Genomic DNA, 21787 nt, shown 5'->3' on the forward strand with positions numbered 1-21787 from the left:
TTAAATTCCTGCTTTATACGTAAGGAAGAAGCAGTAGAAATAAAACTTAGAATGACCAGGAAGTCCTTAACAGAGCAAAACGTACAACTTGGATACCCTGATTGACAGTCTTCTGCTGCAGCCATGAAATAATTCTTTTTTCCCTTGTAAGATTTTCTGAAATTTGTGCTATATGATGATACCACAGTGATGGGGTTGGAGGTGTACATATGTTGCTAAGAAACAACATGATCTGTTCTGGACCCGCCACTGTGATACAGTGGCTGTCTTAAGTTGTCACATGTGGCAAAGGGCCACTTTAGGTGATGTGCATTTTGCTCCACCGATTTCTGACCTGCAATGCTTGCCTTTGCAGATGGAACATGAGGATTTTGTAATGGAGGGGCATGGCAAGACTCCACCTCCTGGTGAAGAAAACAAACAGTGAGTCACACGTTTATTTAAAAAGGGCCTTACCATAGTAAATGGTGTGAAGCACTCTTGTTTAAATGTGTTGGGAGCATTGGTTGGTTGTTTGGTGCTCACCCTTACGGTTCCTTAAATATCCATATATAATAGTGGATGGTGGCTGAAAAAAAAAAAGATGCAGGATGTTGATTTATCTTAACTGTAAAAGCATAGAAATATGCATTGCAATTTCAGAATGTTAAAATGGTTGCAAAAGCTTGGCACTGAGGTAGTGAGTTTGTGCATGAAGTTTTTATACAGCTGCTCTTCACTGAAATAATGTGAAATGTGATTGAACCAGTGCCTTCCTTTTGGTGTGCATATGGTAGCTTGGTCCTCTTTGAAATATAAGCTTTATTTCTTTAGAATGTATTTTAACAAAGGATCGTAAATAATAAACAAAACACTCAAGGATGAACAATTTAAGGTGCTGGTAATGCAGTGTTTTAAGAAAAGCAGCTTGATCAGAGAAGAAAATGACAGATTTCTGTTAGGAAAAGTCTTTCTATATGACTTCAGACTGAAATCCTGTAACGGTTGGATTTTTTTCGCCTGGGATTTTGTTAAGATAGGAAGAACAGAGCCTTGTCCTAGAAGTGTTGCAGTGGTGGTTGTAGTCTATTATTTTCATTAGTTAATGCTATAGTGATTTACTTTTCTTTTTCTGACCTGCCTTTTGGAGCAAGCGATAAGATGATTTGGGGGAAATCCACATCACACAACTCTTTTTTTCCTGTGGCTATTTGGATGTCTCCTTGTGAGAAGGAGTTGGTCTTGTTGATCTTTACTACACTTGTTTGACGTGGGATAAAGGTCTTTCTTGCCTTCTAGATAAGCTACCAACTGTAAGTCCTCTGCATCTCTGACAATGAGAAACCATTTCTGAGGTAGCCAGGTTGAGTTTGGTGAAGTTCTAGTGCTGAACATGCACATCCTTTGCATCATGGATGTGAGCCAAACTTCTCAAAGTAATTGTTGGTATTTCTTTCTATTCAGACTGTGCAACTTACTGTGGTACCAAGAGATACAAAGGTTGTTGAAACAGAAACTTTCAGAACATTGCAGAAGAAAAATCAATGCAGAAATAAAAAGTAGGAGATAGATTTCTGCTCTTCTGAATTGTTTCTTTAGATATCTAGTACTGTAGTGAAACACATTATTGTAGTGGGTAATATGAGGGATGTTGTGTTGGATTTGTCATAGCTCTGTGTTTGCTGTCTTATTTCAGGTGCACATGAATCTGGAATTACTTTACAGCTGACCTGATTTCTAATTAGAGCTTATCACGTGGCTTACAACCTTGTCTCTTCACCAAAACTGTGGTTATTAGAAAGAGATTATGAGCTTAGTGATAGGTGGGATTTTAGTTTTTTTAACTAATAACTTTGTGTTCAGGTGGCATTTGTAATCTTGTCATATGGGTCCTGCAGTAGCAGTCTCCTTACTTATAATGTTATTCATAACATTTTTGTAGAAGTCTAAAGGTGCAATTTTAGTATTGCAACAAACAGTTGAAGATACTTGTCTTATGCAACTTGTAGCATAATGCCAACAAAATTCTCTTCAATCACTTGAAACTTTTCCTACACACAATCCCAAATTTTCAACTAACAAAATTGTCTGCTTTGATAGAGTTTACCTCTTGCTATAAGTAAAGGAAAAAAATTCTGAAGTTACCTCTTTGTATTACTACTTACTTGCATTGGAGATTAGTTGGATATCCTGGACTGGATCTTGTAAAGAGCCACAGAGAGGAACTGGAGCATCTGACAGAGGAGAAACTGAGAAAGCTGTTGACTGTTTAGTCTTGTGATGAGAAGACTTGGGGGAGAATCTTATTAGCCATGTGGAGAGATACCTGCTGAGGGGACCAAGGAAGACTAAGATAAATTCTTCATAGTGGTGCCTGGTGAAGAGGCACGAGGCAATTGGCCTAAACTGAAATACAGGGAACTCCACTTGAACAGAATGAAAAAAAAATTATTCTTTTACTGTTAAATATGGTCAGACCTTTGGAACAGGTTACTCAGCAAAGTTGTGCCTTCATAATCCGTTAAGATAGTCAGAACTCACCTGGGCACAGTCCCAAGCCTGCTTCAGCCTGTTCTTGTTAACCATGCTTTGGACAAAGGGGTGGGATTGATGATCTCAGTGATCCCTTCCATCTACAGTGACTATGTGACTTAGTGTACCTGTGTCTGCTGTTCTCCTAGCCGGTTTGAAATAAAGTTGTTAGTAAAAAGTAGATTCTAAGTTTGAATGTAGAGTCAGATGGTCTCTACACAAATACCTGCACTGCCGAAGATGCTTCCTTCCCTTTCCAGCTGTCATTAGGCTTCCTAGAATTTATTGCCTCTACAGCTATGCAGATGGAATTTTCAAATTTTTTTTTTGACTGCTTCTAGTTTACTTTCCTGAAAAGTTGTCCATGCTAATTTAATTGCCTTTCATTAGGCAGCCCGTCCAGGGTAACTTTGTACTGAGATTTTTGAGGAAGTGTTCAGAAGATACAGTTTCAGAACTGACCTGCGAGGGAGCGAACTTACCCCAGAGTGCTGGAGGAGCAGTCTGCAAGTATTGACCTCCTAGGAAAGCCTTGCAAGCCTCTTAATGTTTGTCTGCCTTTCCAAGGCTCTCAAAAGTTTGAGTGAATAGTAAAAGAAGTAAAAAGATACTTCTAAGAGACTTTCAGTGGATGCAATAGTTACTACCTAGCACCAGTTTCATGTGAAATTTCTTTTGCTGAAGATAAAGCTTCATAATGGCAGACAAGGAACCAGCATCCGTGGATGAGTTCTGGCACTTTATGCAAAAGATTATTTCAACTCAGTTTGACTTGGGGTAAAAGCTTGGCATTTTAAAAGTGCCTTCTAGTATTAAACACACACACGAATCCCAAAATAACAAATAAGCCTGCTTCAATCTTCTGAGCTTTTTCTGCATTAAACAGTTGTTTTGGATGGACTTACTGTAGCAAAGTTACGGCATTTTAAGATTTTTGAACTATAGGTGGTAACTGAGAACTGCCACCTGCTAATATCCCTCAGCTTTGTGGGGAGGAATTAACTGGTTAAACTGTATACAAGGTTTTTAGAAATCTTTACAAAATAAATAAAATCGATTTCAGTTGAAGCTAATCATGAAGAAGTTGCCCATTCAAAACTCTTAGTGTGAGGGAAATACAGGATGGGCACACTCATCTCAAGCCCTGTGAAAGCTCTGCAGTTTGTGCACAGTGTGTGTGTCACAGAGCTGTCACAGCTGTGCAGCAGCCATGGCTGACACTTACTCCAAAACCTGCACTTCAGAAGAGGTGAGTCTGCCTGGCCTGCTGGCGCTGATAATGCCCCCCTAAGACCGTGCTTGTACTCCAGCAGAGGGACAGTGGACGCTTGAGAAATTATTACTACTCAGTTTTTAAGCACTGTGTAACTTCTCCCTCCTCGCAGCACTCTGACCTGGGATGCAACTGTTTGTTACACTTGGTCACATTATTTCATTATGTGGCTGGTATGTTTGATAAAAACCCCTTCCCGTCCCTTTCTAAGGAAAGTTTGCAGAAAGGTCAGTATCATTATGCTTAATTACAGGTGAACATTTTGTTCTCTCATAATTTCATCCGTTATGAAGAGGTTGACCTGAATTGGCACACTTAAGGCGTAAATATTATCTCTGGCCCCCAAATACTTACATTTTACATGGCAGTAGCTTATTGCACCCTTATCAGTTGTGATAGGGCTTTTACTTTTTCACTGCTGGAGCAAAGATTAAGGGGCAAATTTGACCCAGAAACATCTTTTCAAAACAGTCAAGCTTCTGTTGATGAGCACAGAGCACCTTTTCTTTGTATCCTTTTTGGGGCAGGAAGAGGAACTCTGCTCAAGTCCTTAAATTGGGGGTGTGCTCTCAGCTCTAGCAGCATTAATTAGCAACTCTGCCTGTGCAAACAAATTATCCCTTGCTGTCACAACCAGAAATTTATGCACCCTAATCTATAAGTGAAAGGGATTGGGTAATAAAAGACTACTCCTTCTTGTAAGAAAAATGTAAATGTTGTACTATTCCTGATGGACACATGGAGAGGTCTGTCTGACAGTGGTTATTCAGAGAGAAAGTGAGCCAAGTTCATACTCAGGTTTATTAGCAAGGTAAGCCAAGCAGTTAATGTTGTCTGAAGCAACTCAGCTGCCTATTCCCCACCTGCTGTTTTGTCTTCAGCTATCTTGGCAATTTATACATCTGGAGGTGATTCATATTGTAAGAAAGATTGCAAAACAATATCATTTCTGTAATTTAAAAAGTGTCATTGGTTAGACCTACTGGATAAGCTTTTCCCTTGCTTGAGAGTGCAATGTACAGATTCTGAGCTAAGAGTTTTTAATGAAACCCTCAGAAATTTCAGTAATGCCAGGATGAGACTGGAACTAGTGAGCATCACAAAATTGTTTTAAATTTGGCAATGGTCTCTTATATTTTTCTTTGATGTTTCAGCAGGAATCTTCAATGTCTTCCTGCAATTGTGTGACACTACAATTAAAAGAAAGTAGTAGCTAAAATAGACTAATAAAATCATTTAAGTTGGAAAGGACTGCTGGAAGTCAGTCATCTTGTCCTGTCCTTTGCTCAAAGGAGAGCCAGATTTGAAGGTTGGGTCTAATTGCTAAATTGTATCAGGCCTCTCAGGCTTATTCTGGAGCCTTGCTGGACTATCTGTTGCAATGTTGATCACCCACACAGTGAAGAAAATTTCCTAATAATCAGTAAGAATTTATGTCCACTGCCTTTCATCTTTAAACTTGTGTGTCTGAAAATCTGGCTCAGTCTTCATGAAAACCTCTACGTGTGCTTACACAGCAGAATAACCCCCCTCTCCCTGGTTTACTTTTGTCATGTTAACATTATTAAGCAAAATCAAGCAGCCAGTTGACAGACCAGCCTTTCTTTGCTTGCAGCATCCTGCTGATAAAGGGTGCACATGTAACGCTGCCACAGTGATATGAAAGGACCAGTCTTACTCTTTCACAGAGCTTCTGAAAACTATCAGAAGGCTGCAGTGGAATATCCTGAAGTTGTCTGGTTTGGCTGGTGAGAATGACAGACATTGTTAGGAAGTACTGCAGTGTTCTTTTGAGGGGTTGAAATTCCAGTAAGGGCCCAAGCCATGGCTTCTGTCCCTGTAGCATAAAATATTGTTCTTACCAAATTTACAGTAAACAGTTAAATGCTTGCATAACAGGGGGGTTGTTTGATGTTTTAAGGACATTCGGTATTGCAGAAGGTATTGAGACTTGCCTTGAGTGCCATTGCACTTTTAAATTTACTGACAGTACTGATCTAGACAGAAATGGTTTGGGTTTGTTGTTGTTTTTTTTCTCCACAAGATTCATGCTGGGATTTTCAAAGCAGTCTCCAAATCCTAATTCAGATTATCAACTCAGATTTGAGGCACCTAAATTTATCACCCTAAATTCTCTTGAACTCATGGCAAGTTATTTCTTGAATTATGTTCAAGAATGGTGTAATAGCTACTTTTTCATTGCTGATTGTTCAAAGTGTTTGTAGAGTAAGTAGCCCATTAGAGAAATGTCCCCAAACATTTAAGTCCTCTGCCCAACAAGCCACCACAGAGACATGGGCTGTGTCTGTGGTGTCCATACCAGACACTCCTGTCACCGAGTATTGCAGTTCTGTTGGTGTGACAGATTGTGCTTCAGACACAGTGATAGGCTCAGGTATTGGCAGATGAGTTAAAGGCTTGTAATTTTGAGGCTGTGTTTTGATTTTATATCCTTGGAGATTTGATAGGATATTTAAGGGTGCAAGACCATTAGACTGAAACTTAGGATGAAAACTGGTCCAGCTCAGGATTAAGGAATATTTTCATTACCTTCATAGTATACAGGTCTTTTTACTCCATACAGAGGAGTGAGCAGCAGGACAAGTTTACATTTGAAGGCGAGTCTACCTGAGTGTTTAAGGGGTCCCTGGGAAACAGAGAAAAGAATTGCCCTTTGTTGTGCCATTGAGTGGGTAGAAATGGATGAGACAGCAGTGAAATCTGAGTCTGTAGGGGCAGATGTGTTTGAGCCCTAAGACTGGGAAGTCACTGATGTTGTAAAGCTGAGTTGCACCCTGACAGTGCAGTACTTCTGAGCAATGTGCAATAATCACACTAAAGCACTTGAAAATACCAAAAGTTTTGTCAATTGTCTTCCATATTTTCAGTTCAATGTTATACTTAAATATTTTGAAATTTTTGTACTTAAAATATATTACCCACAGGAAAGCTCTCATCTGAGTACTTTAAGCAGAAGTATTTTAACATTAGGTGTTCACTTCTGTGAGTTAGTCTTGAAAATGTTTTCAGTTGTCATCTTGTGAGTTTTAAGATTCCCCATTTCATGTTCTCAGTGACTGGGGTTTTTTTTCTTTCAAACTGAACAAGTGCAGGCTTTGCATGTACCTCAGCTAACCTACACCTTAGCAAACTGTTATTTTGCAAGTATTTTCTCAATATATGGAAAACACCCAGAAGCCAGATGACTGATAAGCATAAAAAGAAAGGGAGCTCACACAGAAAAAAGTCAACTTTGAAAGTGAAGTTCCCACTTACTATCACAATATGTTCAGCCTTCTCTGCTGCTGCATATGGCGAAAGTATTTTGGACAGTGTACATTTTAAGTGTGAATACTTTGGCACTTCTTTTGCTTAGGATTTTATAGTGCTGTGTTCCAGATGTCCTGTGGTAAGAACAGGCTCTAGTTTGTTTGGGTTCCCCCCCACCCCTTAAGATCTGTATTTGCCCTGCCTAGGATGTGCACAGAGATTGCTTCTGAATTTGCAGTCTCATCTAATTAAGAGGCTGTGCAAAGCAAGAGAAAATAGGTTGTCCATTCCAGCTTACTTCATTTTTGAATATGATATTGCAAAATACCCAGAGTCTACAGTGTCACATATTATCCTTGATACCATTGCCTTCTGTAGTTACTACAGTTAGTCATTCTGATTGCTGGTGGAAAGAAGAGTATTCTGATGTACCACTGTCTTAGCTTGCTGTATTTTGAAGGGGAGAACATTTGCATACTGATCAAGTTCCTGAAATCCCAAAGGCTCTGTATTTCACACACCACCCCCCTCCTCTACCTCCTGTCCTCAGTCTCTTTCCAGGAAGTAAACTATTTACTGGACCCTCTACTGACATCTCAAATTCATTGTCTAGTAAGTCTTTTCTTTTTAGGTCTGGTTGATTAGTGGCTGTTCCTTTTCTTTCCCTTCCAAAGTTGCCAACTTCCTCAGGAGCTGCCTGAGGTAACTGTCCTCTGATGTATCATTTATGTGGATGGCTGAACGTTGCTCTCTTTTTGGCATTCCATTCCCCTTTAGATAGCAACTCTTGTAGGACATCTACCATGGGAGCGAGATAACAGACTTAAAGAACAGCAAGCATAATCAATTTAGGCAGTGGTGAATTTGGCCATTATATGATTCTGCAAGGCCTCTTAATAATTTTGAGTCCTGTCTAAATTATCATTTGGTGTATCTTCTTAATATGAAGAGATATTCAAATTTAGACAAATTTCTCTGGTATATACATGGAGTTAGTGCCACGCATCTTGATTTGCCAAGATGTACTTTTTGGATTGTTAGCACAAGTCAGTGGCATAATACGTATGTACAAATTACAATCCTAAACACTTTTTTTCCTTTTGTATCCAATTTAAGATGTTCAGTGCTTTTTTTTCTCTGCTTCATTCTCCTCAGAGAATAAATACATTTACAAAGTCATTGGTAATTTGTGTGTACACCCAGATGAGTGGTTGAATCTTCCTTTCATGGAGATAAGGGAGGGAAAGGGGAAAAAAGTTCTAATGGCTTTAGATTACAGTTTGTACTTTTTGTTTCCTTTGTGCAGAAAATAGAAATTTTGATGACTATCCACTATGGCTTAGATATACCAGAGGTTAAAAGATAGAAAGGTAAATGGTCTTGGTTCTAAGATGCAGATCCTATTTAGACCCTTGATCAAGTGACCAGTATTGGTTAAAGTAGGAGAGAGAAGGAAAAAAAGCAATCTCTCTATTTCATGCAGAAAATATGACTTACTTTGTATGCCTACAAATACTGCACTGTGTGGTTGATATGGTATGAATTAAAAACTTGTTTACAGAGATATTTTGGAGCTCTTAAGCTGCACTGCTCCTGCTGTGATCTGGGGAGCTGGTATGATTTCTCTTACTCCTACCTAAATAGATGGAATTTGCCGAACTGTTTACTCTTAGTTAGAGTTGTTCACATTTGGGAGTCATACTGTTTTTAGGTTATTTCATGCATTTCAATATTTGTGACAGCTACAGCTTGTAGAATTTTCTGCCTGGATAGCCAGCAGCTCCTTTCCTGACATTTCAAACTGAAGGACTTGTACATGAAGGCAAATTACTAAGGGAAGATGTTCAAGTCACTTGGAAAGATCAAATTACAGATTTTTGCAGCAATAAATAGTGCTTTTATTAGAAAAATGAGTCAAATTAGGGAAATCTCTTACAGGAATCCACTGAATATGCATTCTTTTTGTATTTTGCTTTTACTTTGCGTTTTTTATTTTGTTTTGGACTGGCTTGCTTTTATTATTATTATTTAACTTAGCATATTATGGTTCCTTTAATGAGAACAAAGGAAAATGGGTTGGTGCCAGCTCCAACCAAGATGCCAGAAATTCCTTTGCTCAAGAGGTTTCCGGCCCAGTGATTGAATTCCCTATGCTAAAACTAAAGACCAGTTAAGAAAAATTTGTATAGAGGTACTGGGCTATCTCACTACAAATAAATTAAAATACAAAAACATGTTAAAAATCTGAAGTGTAGCATAGCTTCCTTTTAGGGGTGCAGGAGTGGGGGAAGGTTGAACTAGAATAAGCTTTAAGTTTTTTGGTGCAAAAATCTTCCTTGTCTCTTGTAAGACCTCTCAAAAGTATTTGTAAGAAATCAGCTTTGAGTACAGTATTCTGAATTTCAGCAGAAACATGTCTAAAGGGACCATGTAAGGAAGGGGTCCTGTTGTGGTAAAGTGTTTATAGATACGAAAGAGAAGTGTTGCATTAAATATTCTAACCTGGTCAGGTGAAAAAGCTTGCTGCCATTGTAAAATATTTCAAGCTCCAAGGTCTAAACAGGGTAAAGGAAGAATTTAACCAATGAAATTATTACTCCTTTGGAAATTCATAGTACCAGCTATGGTTGATGGAAGGTCGGTTGAACCAGTCATGTAACTGGCATGCTGTAAATAACAATTAGAAAGCACCCCCTTGCTGTATATATGGGTAGAATGATACACTGTACCATTTCCCTGAATGTCTGTTTACTTGAAAGATGTGTGGAACTGGTCAAGACTAGGCTGGATGGGGGGTTTGAGCAATCTGACCTAGTGGGAAGTGTCCCTGCCCACAGCACAGGGGTTGGAACAAGATCATCTTTGAAGGTCCCTTCCAACCCTAACCATTCTATGATTCTCTTCTCACTGTCATTGATAAATTGCATTAAAGGGATAAATTTCTTGCATTTTATTGATATTTTGGCAGTTTATAGGTTTTTAGTAACTGAAGGGGAAGACCTGTTAGGGTAGGATTATGGCCTCCAAAACCAAGATGCTTCTGAGCTGATTGTAAGGCACGGGTAAAAAAAATTCTAAGTTCCCTTGCATGTTACTGGGAACACTTGTTTAATTTCCAAGGATATGGATTTAAAAACTCATGCAGCATTTAGAGGTGGACTCGATTGAATGGGAGATGATGTTTGGGTCAATTCTTCAGTTCTTTGAGTAGTTAAGTCTCTCACAGTGGCTTTTCATGTCTGTGTCTTTCCCAAGTAGGTCTGGAATCTCTTGTCCAGTTTGGTCAAGTGAGGCAAAGAAGTGAGAAACTATAATATGGTTATAATTATCAATATATTAAACTTCAGTAACTGCCTGGAGGAGAGACCAAAGTTAATTTCCCCACTAACAGAATGGTTTCAGGACAAAACATATTACTATCTTTTCTGGTTATGTCTTTCAATAGCTAAACATCATGTGATTTGGGATTATCTACAGCAAATGCTAGTTTTTTGCATGCTCTGAAAGAGGTGAAAAAAGTTACAGGAAGAGATCTGCATAGGGCTCAATATACTGTTAGAACCTTGGCATCAAAGGAGAACTGGCTGTGCAGGAAGCTGGGATTAGTGTGGAAAGTAGAGGTTCAGTGATGTGTGACACAGATTTGTAGGAAAAGAGCTTTCAGTTCTGTTGTTCACTGAACAACTCTGTTAAAAGGCAGCTTGAAAACTTTCTCTTTCTCCAGTTTGGAAAGGGTGTTTGGGGAATTTAAGTGGAGGCACAGTGACAGACTTATTTATAGGCTGAACAATGAGGGAAAGTATTGGGGCAGATTGAAGAAAAATTAGGTGGAAAGATGGGTGTTTGCAAAGTTTGTTGAATGGTTTTCCTTCTCAATCTTTATCTTTGCTTGAGCACTTTGTTAATGTATAGGGTTGGAACTCTGACTTGGCCTTGAAGTCATGTATCGTTCTGAAACTTCATATGCTATGAAAGTTCTCAGGCCTTGTATTCTTTCTTTTGTCCTTGGCAAAATATGAATGAGGTCTGAACTTTAGTATGGCTCCAAAGCAGCATCATAATACAAGTTTTGACTAATAATAGTAATTCCTAAAATGTGTTGATAGGTGCCTTGGTGTAGGGATGCCAAAGCTGTTGTAACCTTTTCAGAAGCTGAGCAAGCTTTTCTTCTGTCAGATGCTTTTTGTCATGGTATTTTTCCCTGAAGAAATAATACACATTATGCTTTTGGTTACTATAGTTAAAACCCCCTGCCAGCTCTGTTTTCACAACTCTGCAGCATAACATGTCTTAACTGTTCACTAAGTGTGAAACGGGAGGACCCCAAAACAAAACTCAAGCTTTCCTTAGGAAGGGAGTGTTTTGTCCTTGAAAAATGTTTGAACACTTGAAAGTTTTGCACTCCTGCAGAAAGAGAGGGCATCCCTATTGCATGATGGCTTACGTGAAATTGCTGTGAAGACTTTAAAAAAAAAGTATGTTGGTGCAGACGGGTTAGTGATCATCTTCAATTTTAGATGTATTGGGCATTCAGCATCTGTGTGTTCAGAGAAAACAATTTAAAAGTGCTATGAACTATCCATTAGCCAAGACTGAGACATCTGTATCAAGTTCCCCATTGTTACCAAGTGTAGGAAGCAAGATGTTTTGATCTCCTGGTTTTAACTTTAATGTTTTTAATTGTTCTCTTCAAATAAATCATACGGCAGTTTTTAGAGCACACAGAATATTTAAGACTTCGAATTCTTTTCCTTAATTTAAGGAGTTCTCTGCTTGCCCCTTTATTATTAGAAATTGTGCAACTCTGAAATGTAGTCCTTGCATATGTGTCCCTACTTTGAATTATGCTTTTAGCCTGATCTCGGGGAAGACAGGCTCTGGTCCCTCTTAGCTTGAAGAGGCTTGGTAGGGTTGTAGTCCAGGTCAGTTAACTGTTAATGATGGTTGGGGTTGTGGGGAGTTACCTGCCTCCAGTTACCTTGGGTCTGTTACTGCTCCCCAGTTCTGGGGCTGGGAGAGGGAGATCCAGGGAAATCTGATGAGCTGCAGTAAGATAGAGGGCATGTAGGCTTGTCCTAGTTCAGCAGGAGGGACCAGCTAACCCTGTGTGGGGGTGATCAAAGCTGTGTATTCTACCCCCTCTATTCATTCCCCAAGGTCAATGGGCCATTAGCAGCAGCTGCCCAGGGAGCCATTATCACTTCACACCCAGCCTGAGGGGGGTGGAGCTGCTAATGGGCCATCAACAGCTCAACACCCCCTGGCTCCCAGAGTTAATCACCCATTGTGTGAGTCCCCGCCCAGGGGGAGGGACTGAGAGCTCCCTGAGGGTACATAAGGGGTGGGTAAGAAGACCTCGGGAACCTCTCGTCGGATCCAGAGCAGCAGCAGGACCTTGACAGGAGGAGATCACCGCTCTCGCCCAGACCACAGCCCTTGCCTGCACCAACAGGTTTTTCTTTTCCTTTTGCTCTGGACTTGGGGGAACCACAGGGGTCTCAGCACAAGGGCAAACAAACCCCCTTGGGTTTGTGCCCCAGGACACTGGGTTATACTGCTGGGGTTTTGTGAGTTGAAAGCAATCTCCCTTGTGTGTCAGTGTTGCTATTGTAATATTATTATTAAATTTTAGCTCTGACTTATAATCTCTCTCGTGGTGAGTTCATTTCCCCTGCTGGTTCACCTTTAAACCAGCACAAGGCTTCAGTTTGCTGTGGCAATTAATTCTGCCTTTTTTGCTCTAATACTTCAGGAAGCAAATTCTTCTCCAGCAGGAGAAAGGACAGCTCATGAGAAGGTATTTATTCTATGAGAATCTTGTTAATGTTTGAGGTTTCTGCTGAGGAGGTGAACTGACTTTTTCACTCCCAGAGTATCAGCTATGAAGAACTTTCTAGGGGGAAAAGTAAGTCTTAAATTTATTGCCATGTGTGTATAGGCAGTGTAGTAAGCTCTGGGTGGAGTCCCATGTTGGGATGATGAGGGTGCAGCCTTCAAAATAAGTAAGATATGGCATCAGACTGTAGGACTTTGAGCCCAAACAAATGCCAGCTCATGAGACAGGGAGTTTTGCATATGGACTGGATGAACTCAAATCCTTTTAAAACTGAATAAAGATCTACAGGTCAGACAGACCAGGTCTTCTTATTGAGATGCCAGCTGGATGGTAGAGTTGATCCCTCAGTCCTAGTGGACACTGGAACATACCTGTGTGCATAATGTTGAAACCTAATTACTTGATTCTTACCGAAAGGTCATCAGAAAGGATGAGCTGTTACTCGAACCATAATGCAGCTTAATATGAATTAAAAAATCCACTCCTCTCCTGTCTCATTTGAGATACGAGCACAGGGAATCCATGATTGTAAGCATCTCTCTTAATGTGCATGTGTATGGCTGCTCATCCTGGATACTGTTCTCACAGGAGCACTGTGAAGCTTCATTAAAGATTTTAAAGTACTTTATGATCCCCGGATGGAAGGAGCTTAGAAATGAAGTGTTTGTAATCAGATAAGTTAGCAGCACATAACAAGGATATAGCCTATTAACACCAGCTATTAACGGTGCTGTTAACATCAGAAGGCTTAATAGTTGGGCTTTTGAAATGCAATTGCCCTCTGAAAAGGGACCTGCAGATTTTGTATGTGCTGTGTATTTTTATGCTGTAGTCCATTGTATTCTGAACTACTGTGCTGCATTACAGACAGACAAACAAAACCAACAAAACCCAAACAGACAAAACATAACAACCCTCCCCTAATCAAAACGAAACCCAAAACTTTTCCTTAGCCATCTCAATAAACATGCCAACAAGAGTAGGTAAAAAATGGATATATTTCTGTTGTTAGCTTAGTTGAAAAAAAGTTACAGTTATTTAAGAATTACCCATACTGGCTTCTATAAATACTTTTGGTTCACTAATTATTTGCTTGTTTTCTGATTAAAAAAGCTTTGTCAATAGAACATTGACAGGGTGAAATTTTATAGCACTAATTTACACTTGGATACACACCAACTCAAGTGCTTGTTTCTGAAAGTCAGCGCAGTATTATCAACTCCTCGAAGTAAACGCTTCCAGGACTTGAGAATGGAGAGCTGGCAAGCCCTGGTGAAGTTAAGAGGATTTATAACTCTCAGTAAAACAATTTGGCTTTTGAGAGGGAATAAAATTATCTGTAGCTTAGTGCATACTGTCATATTCGGTGTGAACATGTATAGAATGTGTAGCTGCAATACTTAATGTATTTTTTTTCAGAAGAGGGTTGGCTGTTTCATAGATAGGCGTGTGTATTTGCTTTTATGAAACTTTGTGTAAATCAGATACTTAGCAGTTGGTTTGGATTTTGTCATTAGAGATTCAGAACAATTGTGGTGTTCTCTTTGGGTCCTGCCACAAACAAGATGTGCCCTGACTTTTCACCACATGTCTTAAATTGCTGTGTTTGAATTAGCTCAGCCACAAAACATTCCAATCTGCTACATATCCAGCAGGCCAATTCTCTGCTCTGATTTGGACAGAGCAACCTGAGTAGTTAGCATCCAACTGCTTTTATTTCATTAAGTACCCGTAAATGCAACTGGCATTAACTCTTGCGGGAGTTGGGTGAGCCTGCAGGGATAGATGGTTACAGTGCAGGCTGTGATGCGGTTGAAGAAATCCCCTCATTGGGAGAATCCCCATTCGAGTTTCTGTGCCTTATTGTGAGGGTACAGGAGCAAAACATGTCACAACCTGAGCCAAATTAGCTTTTCATGGCCTTCTGATGAGTTTTTGAAATGTAATGTGTAGCCAATGGCTTATGTAGCATAGTATATACACCAATGATTTTTATTATCTTTCATAAGATGTGCAGCTTCTGTCCTCCTCAAGTTAATTCCTACAGAGCACCCTCCCATGACTTTGCAAGTTAGTTTCATTCCATGATGTTGTCACGACTGAGTGATTTGGATTGCTTTAAGAGTTTCTGTCGAGGGTATTGGCAAAAGCACCAGGCCTGACAGAGCTCAAGAATCATTTGGACGATGCTCTCAGGTGCAGGGTGTGATTGCTGGGACTGCCTTGTGCAGGGCCAGGAGTTGGACTTTGATGATCCTTGTGGGTCCCTTCGAACTCAGAATATTCTGTGATTCTGTAATTATTGGCAAAAGCAGGTTTTCATATAATCTTGTGAAGGTGCAATTTAACAGAGTTAGTTAAGGTTCCTTCCATTGCTTACCTCATGGATGAAGCATAGAAAGGAAAATCAGATCATGATCACTTTGGAGAGATCTGTGCAGAGACAGGGGATATGAAAAGATAAGAGTGCAAAAAGTGAGGAGACTCTCTCGTTGAATCATGAGGTTCAGGGTGGACCTGCTTGCCAAACAGCCTCACGCTTGATCAGCGGTTTTATGTCGAAAGGATTTAGCAGCATTTAATCATTGACTAATTTTACACTTACAGAATGATTCACTAGAAGTTAGTGTAAGCACAGCAGCAATGTAACTGTAGATTTGAGATAGCAGTGTTCATACTGTGCTTTCTAGAGGGTATTTAAAGCCATTCACACACACGCAAGCCCAGACACAAACTATGTACAAAGGTGTACAAATTCCACTCCAGTTCAGGTGGGGTGTAGCTTTTTTACTCTCTACATAGTTACATTGCAAAACTGTACAGAATTAAAACCTTAGGGGTTTGATTGGGAGGGTGCTCCCAAGAGTTTCCCAGCGTGCTGCTCTTGGTTCCTGCGCCGGGCATGGTTCCATTAACAGCTCCAGCGGTTCTACCTGTATGGAGCTGACTCAGGAACACGCCTCCCTGGCGCAGGATCAAACCCGCATCACCATGTACTCTTCACTGTTTCTGCACATACCAGAGAACGTCTGGAAACATCCTGCAGGTTTTTCTTTTGTTGCAAGATCTGGGATTCTGTTTCAACTGTTGGAGCGTTCATCTATCGACATTGTGGGAAGAGGCTAATGTCCTAGTGGCATCCTGAGTCTTGGAGCAGCCAAAGCAGCAGGAGAGACGGAGTTTGCTCTGCTGTCCTGCAGGTGCTCTGTCTCTGGACCTGGATCTCAGCTTTATGTCCTGTGAGCAGTCTTGCTACAGCCTGGACTAACTTTGGTCTGAGGATAGGATGGAACTTGAAATCATAGAATCATAGAATTGCTTGGGTTGGAAGAGACCTCCGAGATCATCAAATCCAACCCTTGGTCCAACTCCAGTCCATTTACCAGATCATGGCAGTGCCACATCCAATCTCAGTTTAAAAACCTCCAAGGATGGTGAATCCACCACCTCTCTGGGCAGCCCATTCCAATGCTTGATTACTCTCTCTGGAAAGAATTTTTTTCTGATCTCCAACTTCAATTTCCCCTGGCAGAGCTTGAGCCCGTGGCCCCTTGTCCTATTGCTGAGTGCCTGGGAGAAGAGACCAACCCCCACCTGGCTAGAACTTCCCTTCAGGTAGTTATAGACAATGAGGTCGGTGTTCCCAGTGGAACTTAACATTGACCATTCACCGCTTGCAGCCCCCACCCAGTGTGGAATTGGCATAACCGAAGGTTGCAAAGAGCGGCGCTCCCGCCGTGCTGCCGTCCCTGCTCAGTGCGAGGGGCGGGCGGGGGCAGCGGCCCCTTTAAGGCGCGCGGTGGGCGGGGCCGGGCGGTGAGTGGCAGGCGCGCGGGGCCACGTGACCCGCCCCTATTTGAAGGTCACCAGGAGCTGCTTCCTTTAGAGAGAGCAGGAGGGAGCGAGAGGAGGGAGGAGGAGAGCGAGGGAGTTCAGCCAAAATGGCCGACACAGTCTCTGCTGGGTTCTGAACGTTGGAAAGAGAAAGAGGAAAAAAAAAACCAACAAAAAGCATAAAACACAAAACCATTTTTGGATCTTTTTTCATTTCCATTTCTACCTTGTATGCCTCAACTCGCTGGATTTAAGCACTGCTGCACTTTATGAGGTTAGTGGTACGTTTGTATTTTATTGTTTTTACCTATGAGTAGGTTTTTTAGGAGCCTGAGCTGGCGGTTTCCTCCCGTGCTGTTGCAGGGGTGTCTTCTCTAGCACAAAGACCTGCCTCAGATGTTGTCTGTTGGTACGTGTACGGCACTTTTAGTGGGTTTCTGGGGCTTTTTGGAAGGAGCTCTCTGTAGAAGTGTGCCATGGATTTGAAAGATATTTGTAATTTAAAACACCTAGGCAAATTACAGAAGATCGTTTGTGTTTTCCGAGCCGGTGAAGTACAAGATAGTGCTGAAAATCTTGTTTTATTTAAATAGAACCTTTTAAAGCAGCGATTCCTTCCCCACAGCACTCGGAGCTCTTAAATCTGCTGCAAAAATTTGCATGTGTAGAAGGGCCAGGCTCGCGTTCTTTCTGCTGCCGGGGCCGGCCGGGGCCGCGCTCCCGCCGGGCCGGGCCGGGGCTGGGGAACCCTGCCCGGGGTCCCTGCCCGGACTCCGGGGGGTCCCTGCTGGGCTTCCTGCCGGGATCTGGAGGTCCCTGCCTGGAGTCCGGGGGTCCGTGCCGTGATCTGGGGGTCCCTGCCCGGGGTCCCTGCCCGGAGTCTGGGGGTCCCTGCCTGGCGTACCTGCCCCGAGTCCGGGGGTCCCATCCGGGCTTCCTGCCGGGATCTGGAGGTCCCTGCCCGGACTCCGGGGGTCCCTGCCGAGATCCGGGGGGCTCGGGCCGGGGCTCCCTGGCCGGTCTCAGGGGCTCCCTTCCCGAAGTCCGGGACTCCCTGCCCGTGGTCCCCGCCCGGGGGCTCCTGGGGCTCCCCGCCCGGGGGTCCGGCCGTGGTGCGGGCGCTGCGCCCCGGGCAGGTGCCGAGGAATGTGCGCGGGCAAACGCGGGGTGCGGGGCGCTACCCGTGTTTTGTGCTCGCCGGAAAACAGCCATTCGCCTGCACGCTGCAGGGTGTCGGCAGAAAAGCTGTGTTTTCTCGCCTTCTCCCCCCTCCTCCCTTCCGTGCTACTAAAAATTTAAATCTAAGTTATTTTTGCAACTCCCTCCAGGAGCAGGCAGAAAATTAAAGGGAAATAGCTGGGGCTTGCTTTCTGAGAGCAGGCTCCTCCTCCTGCATTGTAAGAGTGTGATGTAATGCTCCTTTCAGTGAGGTTAAATGAAAAAATTTCTGTGCTGGTATACACTGTTTTTCACCTCATCCTCACAGACATTGTACTGTGACGGTTTTTGTAGCTGGATATTTTAGCAGCAGATAGCTATGCGAATAATCGTGTGAATGTACTTCTCTCTGCAGTGCATTAGTGCAATGATTGCGGGTTGCAGGTCAACTTTGTAAACCTACAAAGTGGTTTATATTTTATATTTCTTTGTGGCCTCACTTCCGTACAGTTAAACACATATGGAGGAGACAGATTTGGATAAGCTTATTAAAAATGTTTCTGTCTGTCCTCATTATAGTCTTGTGTATATCAGGGTGCTTTATTTTCTCCACTGCTAGCAAATATTCGATCTAATTCTTCAGTACATTAAATTTTTCATGGAAATTCAAGCTATGGGGTTTTTTTATTTTAAATTAGGGAAAGCAAATAGAAAAGAACTCTGCTCAAATTTACATTGTGTGTTTTGCTGATAATTTTGGTCCTTGAACATTCAGCAGTAATGCATAACCCAGTTCATACATGAAGTCACACATTCTCCCTGTTTAGGGTTAATGAACTTAATAGATTCCACCTTCATGTTAGTGGCACGTATCTGTGTGAGGAAATGCTGTGAAAACCTTCTATGTCTTTGACATGATGCACCCTGATGGCTTTTGTTGTTTAAAGCCTTCTTGGGCTTGGTGGAGATCCTTATGTAGCCAGAATATATTGAATATACTTGTTGATTGACAGACAATAATTACAACTGATTCCAAATGCAGTATACGTAGAAGTCTTCTCAGATTTGGTACTCACTGGGCTAAAACATCAATTATGTAGTTTGTGATAATTGCTGTAGTGTGGGGTGGCTGAACAGAGGAAGTAAAAAACCTCTAAATTGTGTCCTGATTTGGCAGTAGTGTAGGATGTAATCGCCCCAGAATCTGCACTTCGGGAAAGTACTCACCTTTCCTGTGGTTTGTTTTGCCTTCATGCATTGCTGCCCGTGTTACACACTCCCAGACTGTGTGGATGTTGATAGGGACAGCTTGATTGTGGAGATGGGGGGATACGAGGTGTTTTCTGGTAACTGCGACTGCTGCAGAGGCTGTCATGGGCCAGAGAAAAAGCAGCTACTGAGAATAATAGAAATTGTTCCACTAAGGAGTCTATCAAACATTTGAGCAGCTTTATGGCAGAGTATACTGTTGATAGGAAGGACCAATTAAAATTATTCCTCTTATAAATACACTTTGACCCCTCAAATCTTAGTGCAAGGTGTGTTGAGGACTGTGCAGGCTGGATTTTAAGTGTGGCTCTGGGCAGTTCTCAGTACTGTTTGCATTCAGTATGTTCCTGAAGTACAGAGGGAACAGAATACCTAATTTTGGGAGACCTGATTGGAGTTGCAAGTTTTAGATCAGTTTGAAGCTTACAGAAACACTGGGGCAGGGACACCTTTTTTGCTTCATTCAGTTTGCAGTGATGACACTGAATTCAGAAGCTTTACTTAATTTTTCTGTTTGCAGTTGCATGTCAGTTGTTCCTGGTATGTGCAGGAATCAGACTTTGCAAAGCACATCGTTTTAGTAGGCTGAAAGCTACAGTGAAATCTGTAGTCAGCAAAGCCCCTGGAGTTTTTTGTACTACATCTAAGAGATTCTTGAGAAATAATTGACAAGAAAAGCCTTATTACTATTAAGCTTCAATATACAGGAGTCTGTAATTCTAATGGGAAAAAACTCAGGGGAAACAAATGACTGAAAGATCAGTATGCTTAGTTTCAGCTGCTTTTCTTTTAGCCTCTTTCTCTCCTGCTGGGAAGGGGAAAAAAAGGAACTTGGTGAGATTGTATAGTCTTTGCCAGCTGATTTCAGCTAAACTTAACCTTTCAAAACTTTCCTTTCTTACTTATTAAAAGACGACTGAGTAGAGGAGAAAGCATCCATATCTATAATGAAGAAAAATGTATAGAAATAGAGTATTGCTGAAGAGAATTTTTATCCATAATTTCCTTAGTACCCTGTCAGAAACTTGTCTAGCATCTTGAAGTAGAATTCTTTTATTCTGGTCATTATGGATCTACATTCCTTTTAGACCAAGATGGAAGGTGAAAAGTTTAATTTACAGTTTGCTTTAACAATATCTGTTGGAATCTGCACTTTTGGTGCTCCGTTCAGCTGGCAGTTGTTTATAACTGAAAAGTTTCATGGCTTTTTTTGCTTTAATTGATTAAGAAACCACCTACTGCCTTCCTAAGAGCAGTTTCAGCTTGTTATGCTTTGGTTTCCTATTTAAACAGCTCAAGATTTGAGGCAAGAAAACAAAATGCATAGGATGGATAGCTCTGAGGAGCAGCTGTGTTTCTTGTCCTGTCAGGGGGTTCAGGTGTGGGGAACAGGGTTCTGGTGTTGTTACCTTTGATTTCAGGTAACTAAACCAGAAACATTGGGCTAATGTTATTGCTGCAGAATTCATTTGATAGGAAGGTGTAAAATTCAGGTTAGGTGAATACAAGGATTTATTGCTTCTGAAAGCTTTAGTTGCTAATGTAACATGAGTGTTGGCAGTGTTACATGATACAATTGCATGTGCCTTATTTCAAATATTGGTCAAACAAGTTGTCTCAAGTTGGGTGTCAAGATAACACCTTTTGGCCATTTCAGCATTGAGGGCAAATGTGGAGGCATCATGGAGATAAAAAAATACTATATATTGAAAATATTTTTATTTTGCTTTAGTGGTGGTGCCATAATTGTTTTGCATGTGCCTATTTGTGGTTAATTCCAGCTCCCGGAGCTGCACATTTAGCATTGTTAGTGCTTAAATTCTCCTTTGCACAGGAGCACAACAGTGTTTGGGGTTTTGTGGGCTTCTTTCGGGGTATTTTTTTGTTTAGGTTTTGTTTGGGTTTTTTTGTGTGTGTGTGTATGTTTTGTTTTATTTGTTTGGTTTTGTTGTTTTGGGTTTGGGGTTCTTTTTGTAGAGACATTCTGGAAGCAGCATGAATATGTGCAAACCCTGATTTTTTTTTTTTTTGGTAACATAGTGCTATCAACACACTTCCAAAAGGAGTTCCTAAGGTGTTATGCATGTTGTAATTTTAAAGGCTATTTTCCTCTCTGTTTACAGTATGCTGGCATTATAGTTCAGAGTGGAAATGCACTGGTTCTCCTAGAATTGTGTATTTATAATCATTTCTGAAAAGTCATGTCTTAAGAACTGGTTGATGTGATATTTGGGTGTTACAGTATGGGCACATTGAAAGATTTAACCTTGACTGTCTTTCAGAATATTGTACTTTAATTAGCTGGTTTAGTCCTATGGGAAATCATAACACAACATACAAACCCCAGAGTTTTTTCAGGTGCCTGAGAGAAGAGGTGAAGAAAATATGAGGGAAACTTTAAAGGCGGAACAAATCAAACCACGGAATAAACCCCATGGAAAAATGTGTGCTAATACACCTGGAGAGAAACTAGTGAGGGGAGTCTTGTTAAAAACCACAGGTAGGAAGTATGAAATCTGACTGCTACTCCTTTCAGTGCTACAGTTTCTCTGAACTTAATTAAACGGACGTTTCTACATGTTAGGCAAAGAAAATTACCTAAAAGTACCTTTATACTGATAGGTGAAAAAATGTTT

General features: G+C 41.2%; 1 protein-coding gene across 13 annotated transcripts in view; it reads left to right on the forward strand.

The window, feature by feature from the left end:
* TNRC6B (trinucleotide repeat containing adaptor 6B) overlaps positions 1 to 21787 on the forward strand; it is a 145758-nt gene that overhangs the window by 38494 nt on the left and 85477 nt on the right. For 8 of the 13 annotated variants that reach the window (XM_071551809.1, XM_071551824.1, XM_071551808.1 and 5 more), the window contains one exon: positions 356 to 423. The exons of 3 other annotated variants lie outside the window; for them this stretch is intronic. In XM_071551809.1, coding sequence (XP_071407910.1) covers positions 356 to 423 — 68 coding nt within the window. Of the gene's footprint in view, positions 1 to 355; positions 424 to 16750; positions 17006 to 21787 lie in introns of those variants that run through there. 2 more of the 13 variants (XM_071551821.1, XM_071551818.1) reach the window with 2 other exon arrangements.

This window comes from Pithys albifrons, chromosome 3 (genome assembly GCF_047495875.1).
Source record: "Pithys albifrons albifrons isolate INPA30051 chromosome 3, PitAlb_v1, whole genome shotgun sequence".
Classification (NCBI taxonomy): Eukaryota; Metazoa; Chordata; class Aves; order Passeriformes; family Thamnophilidae; genus Pithys; species Pithys albifrons.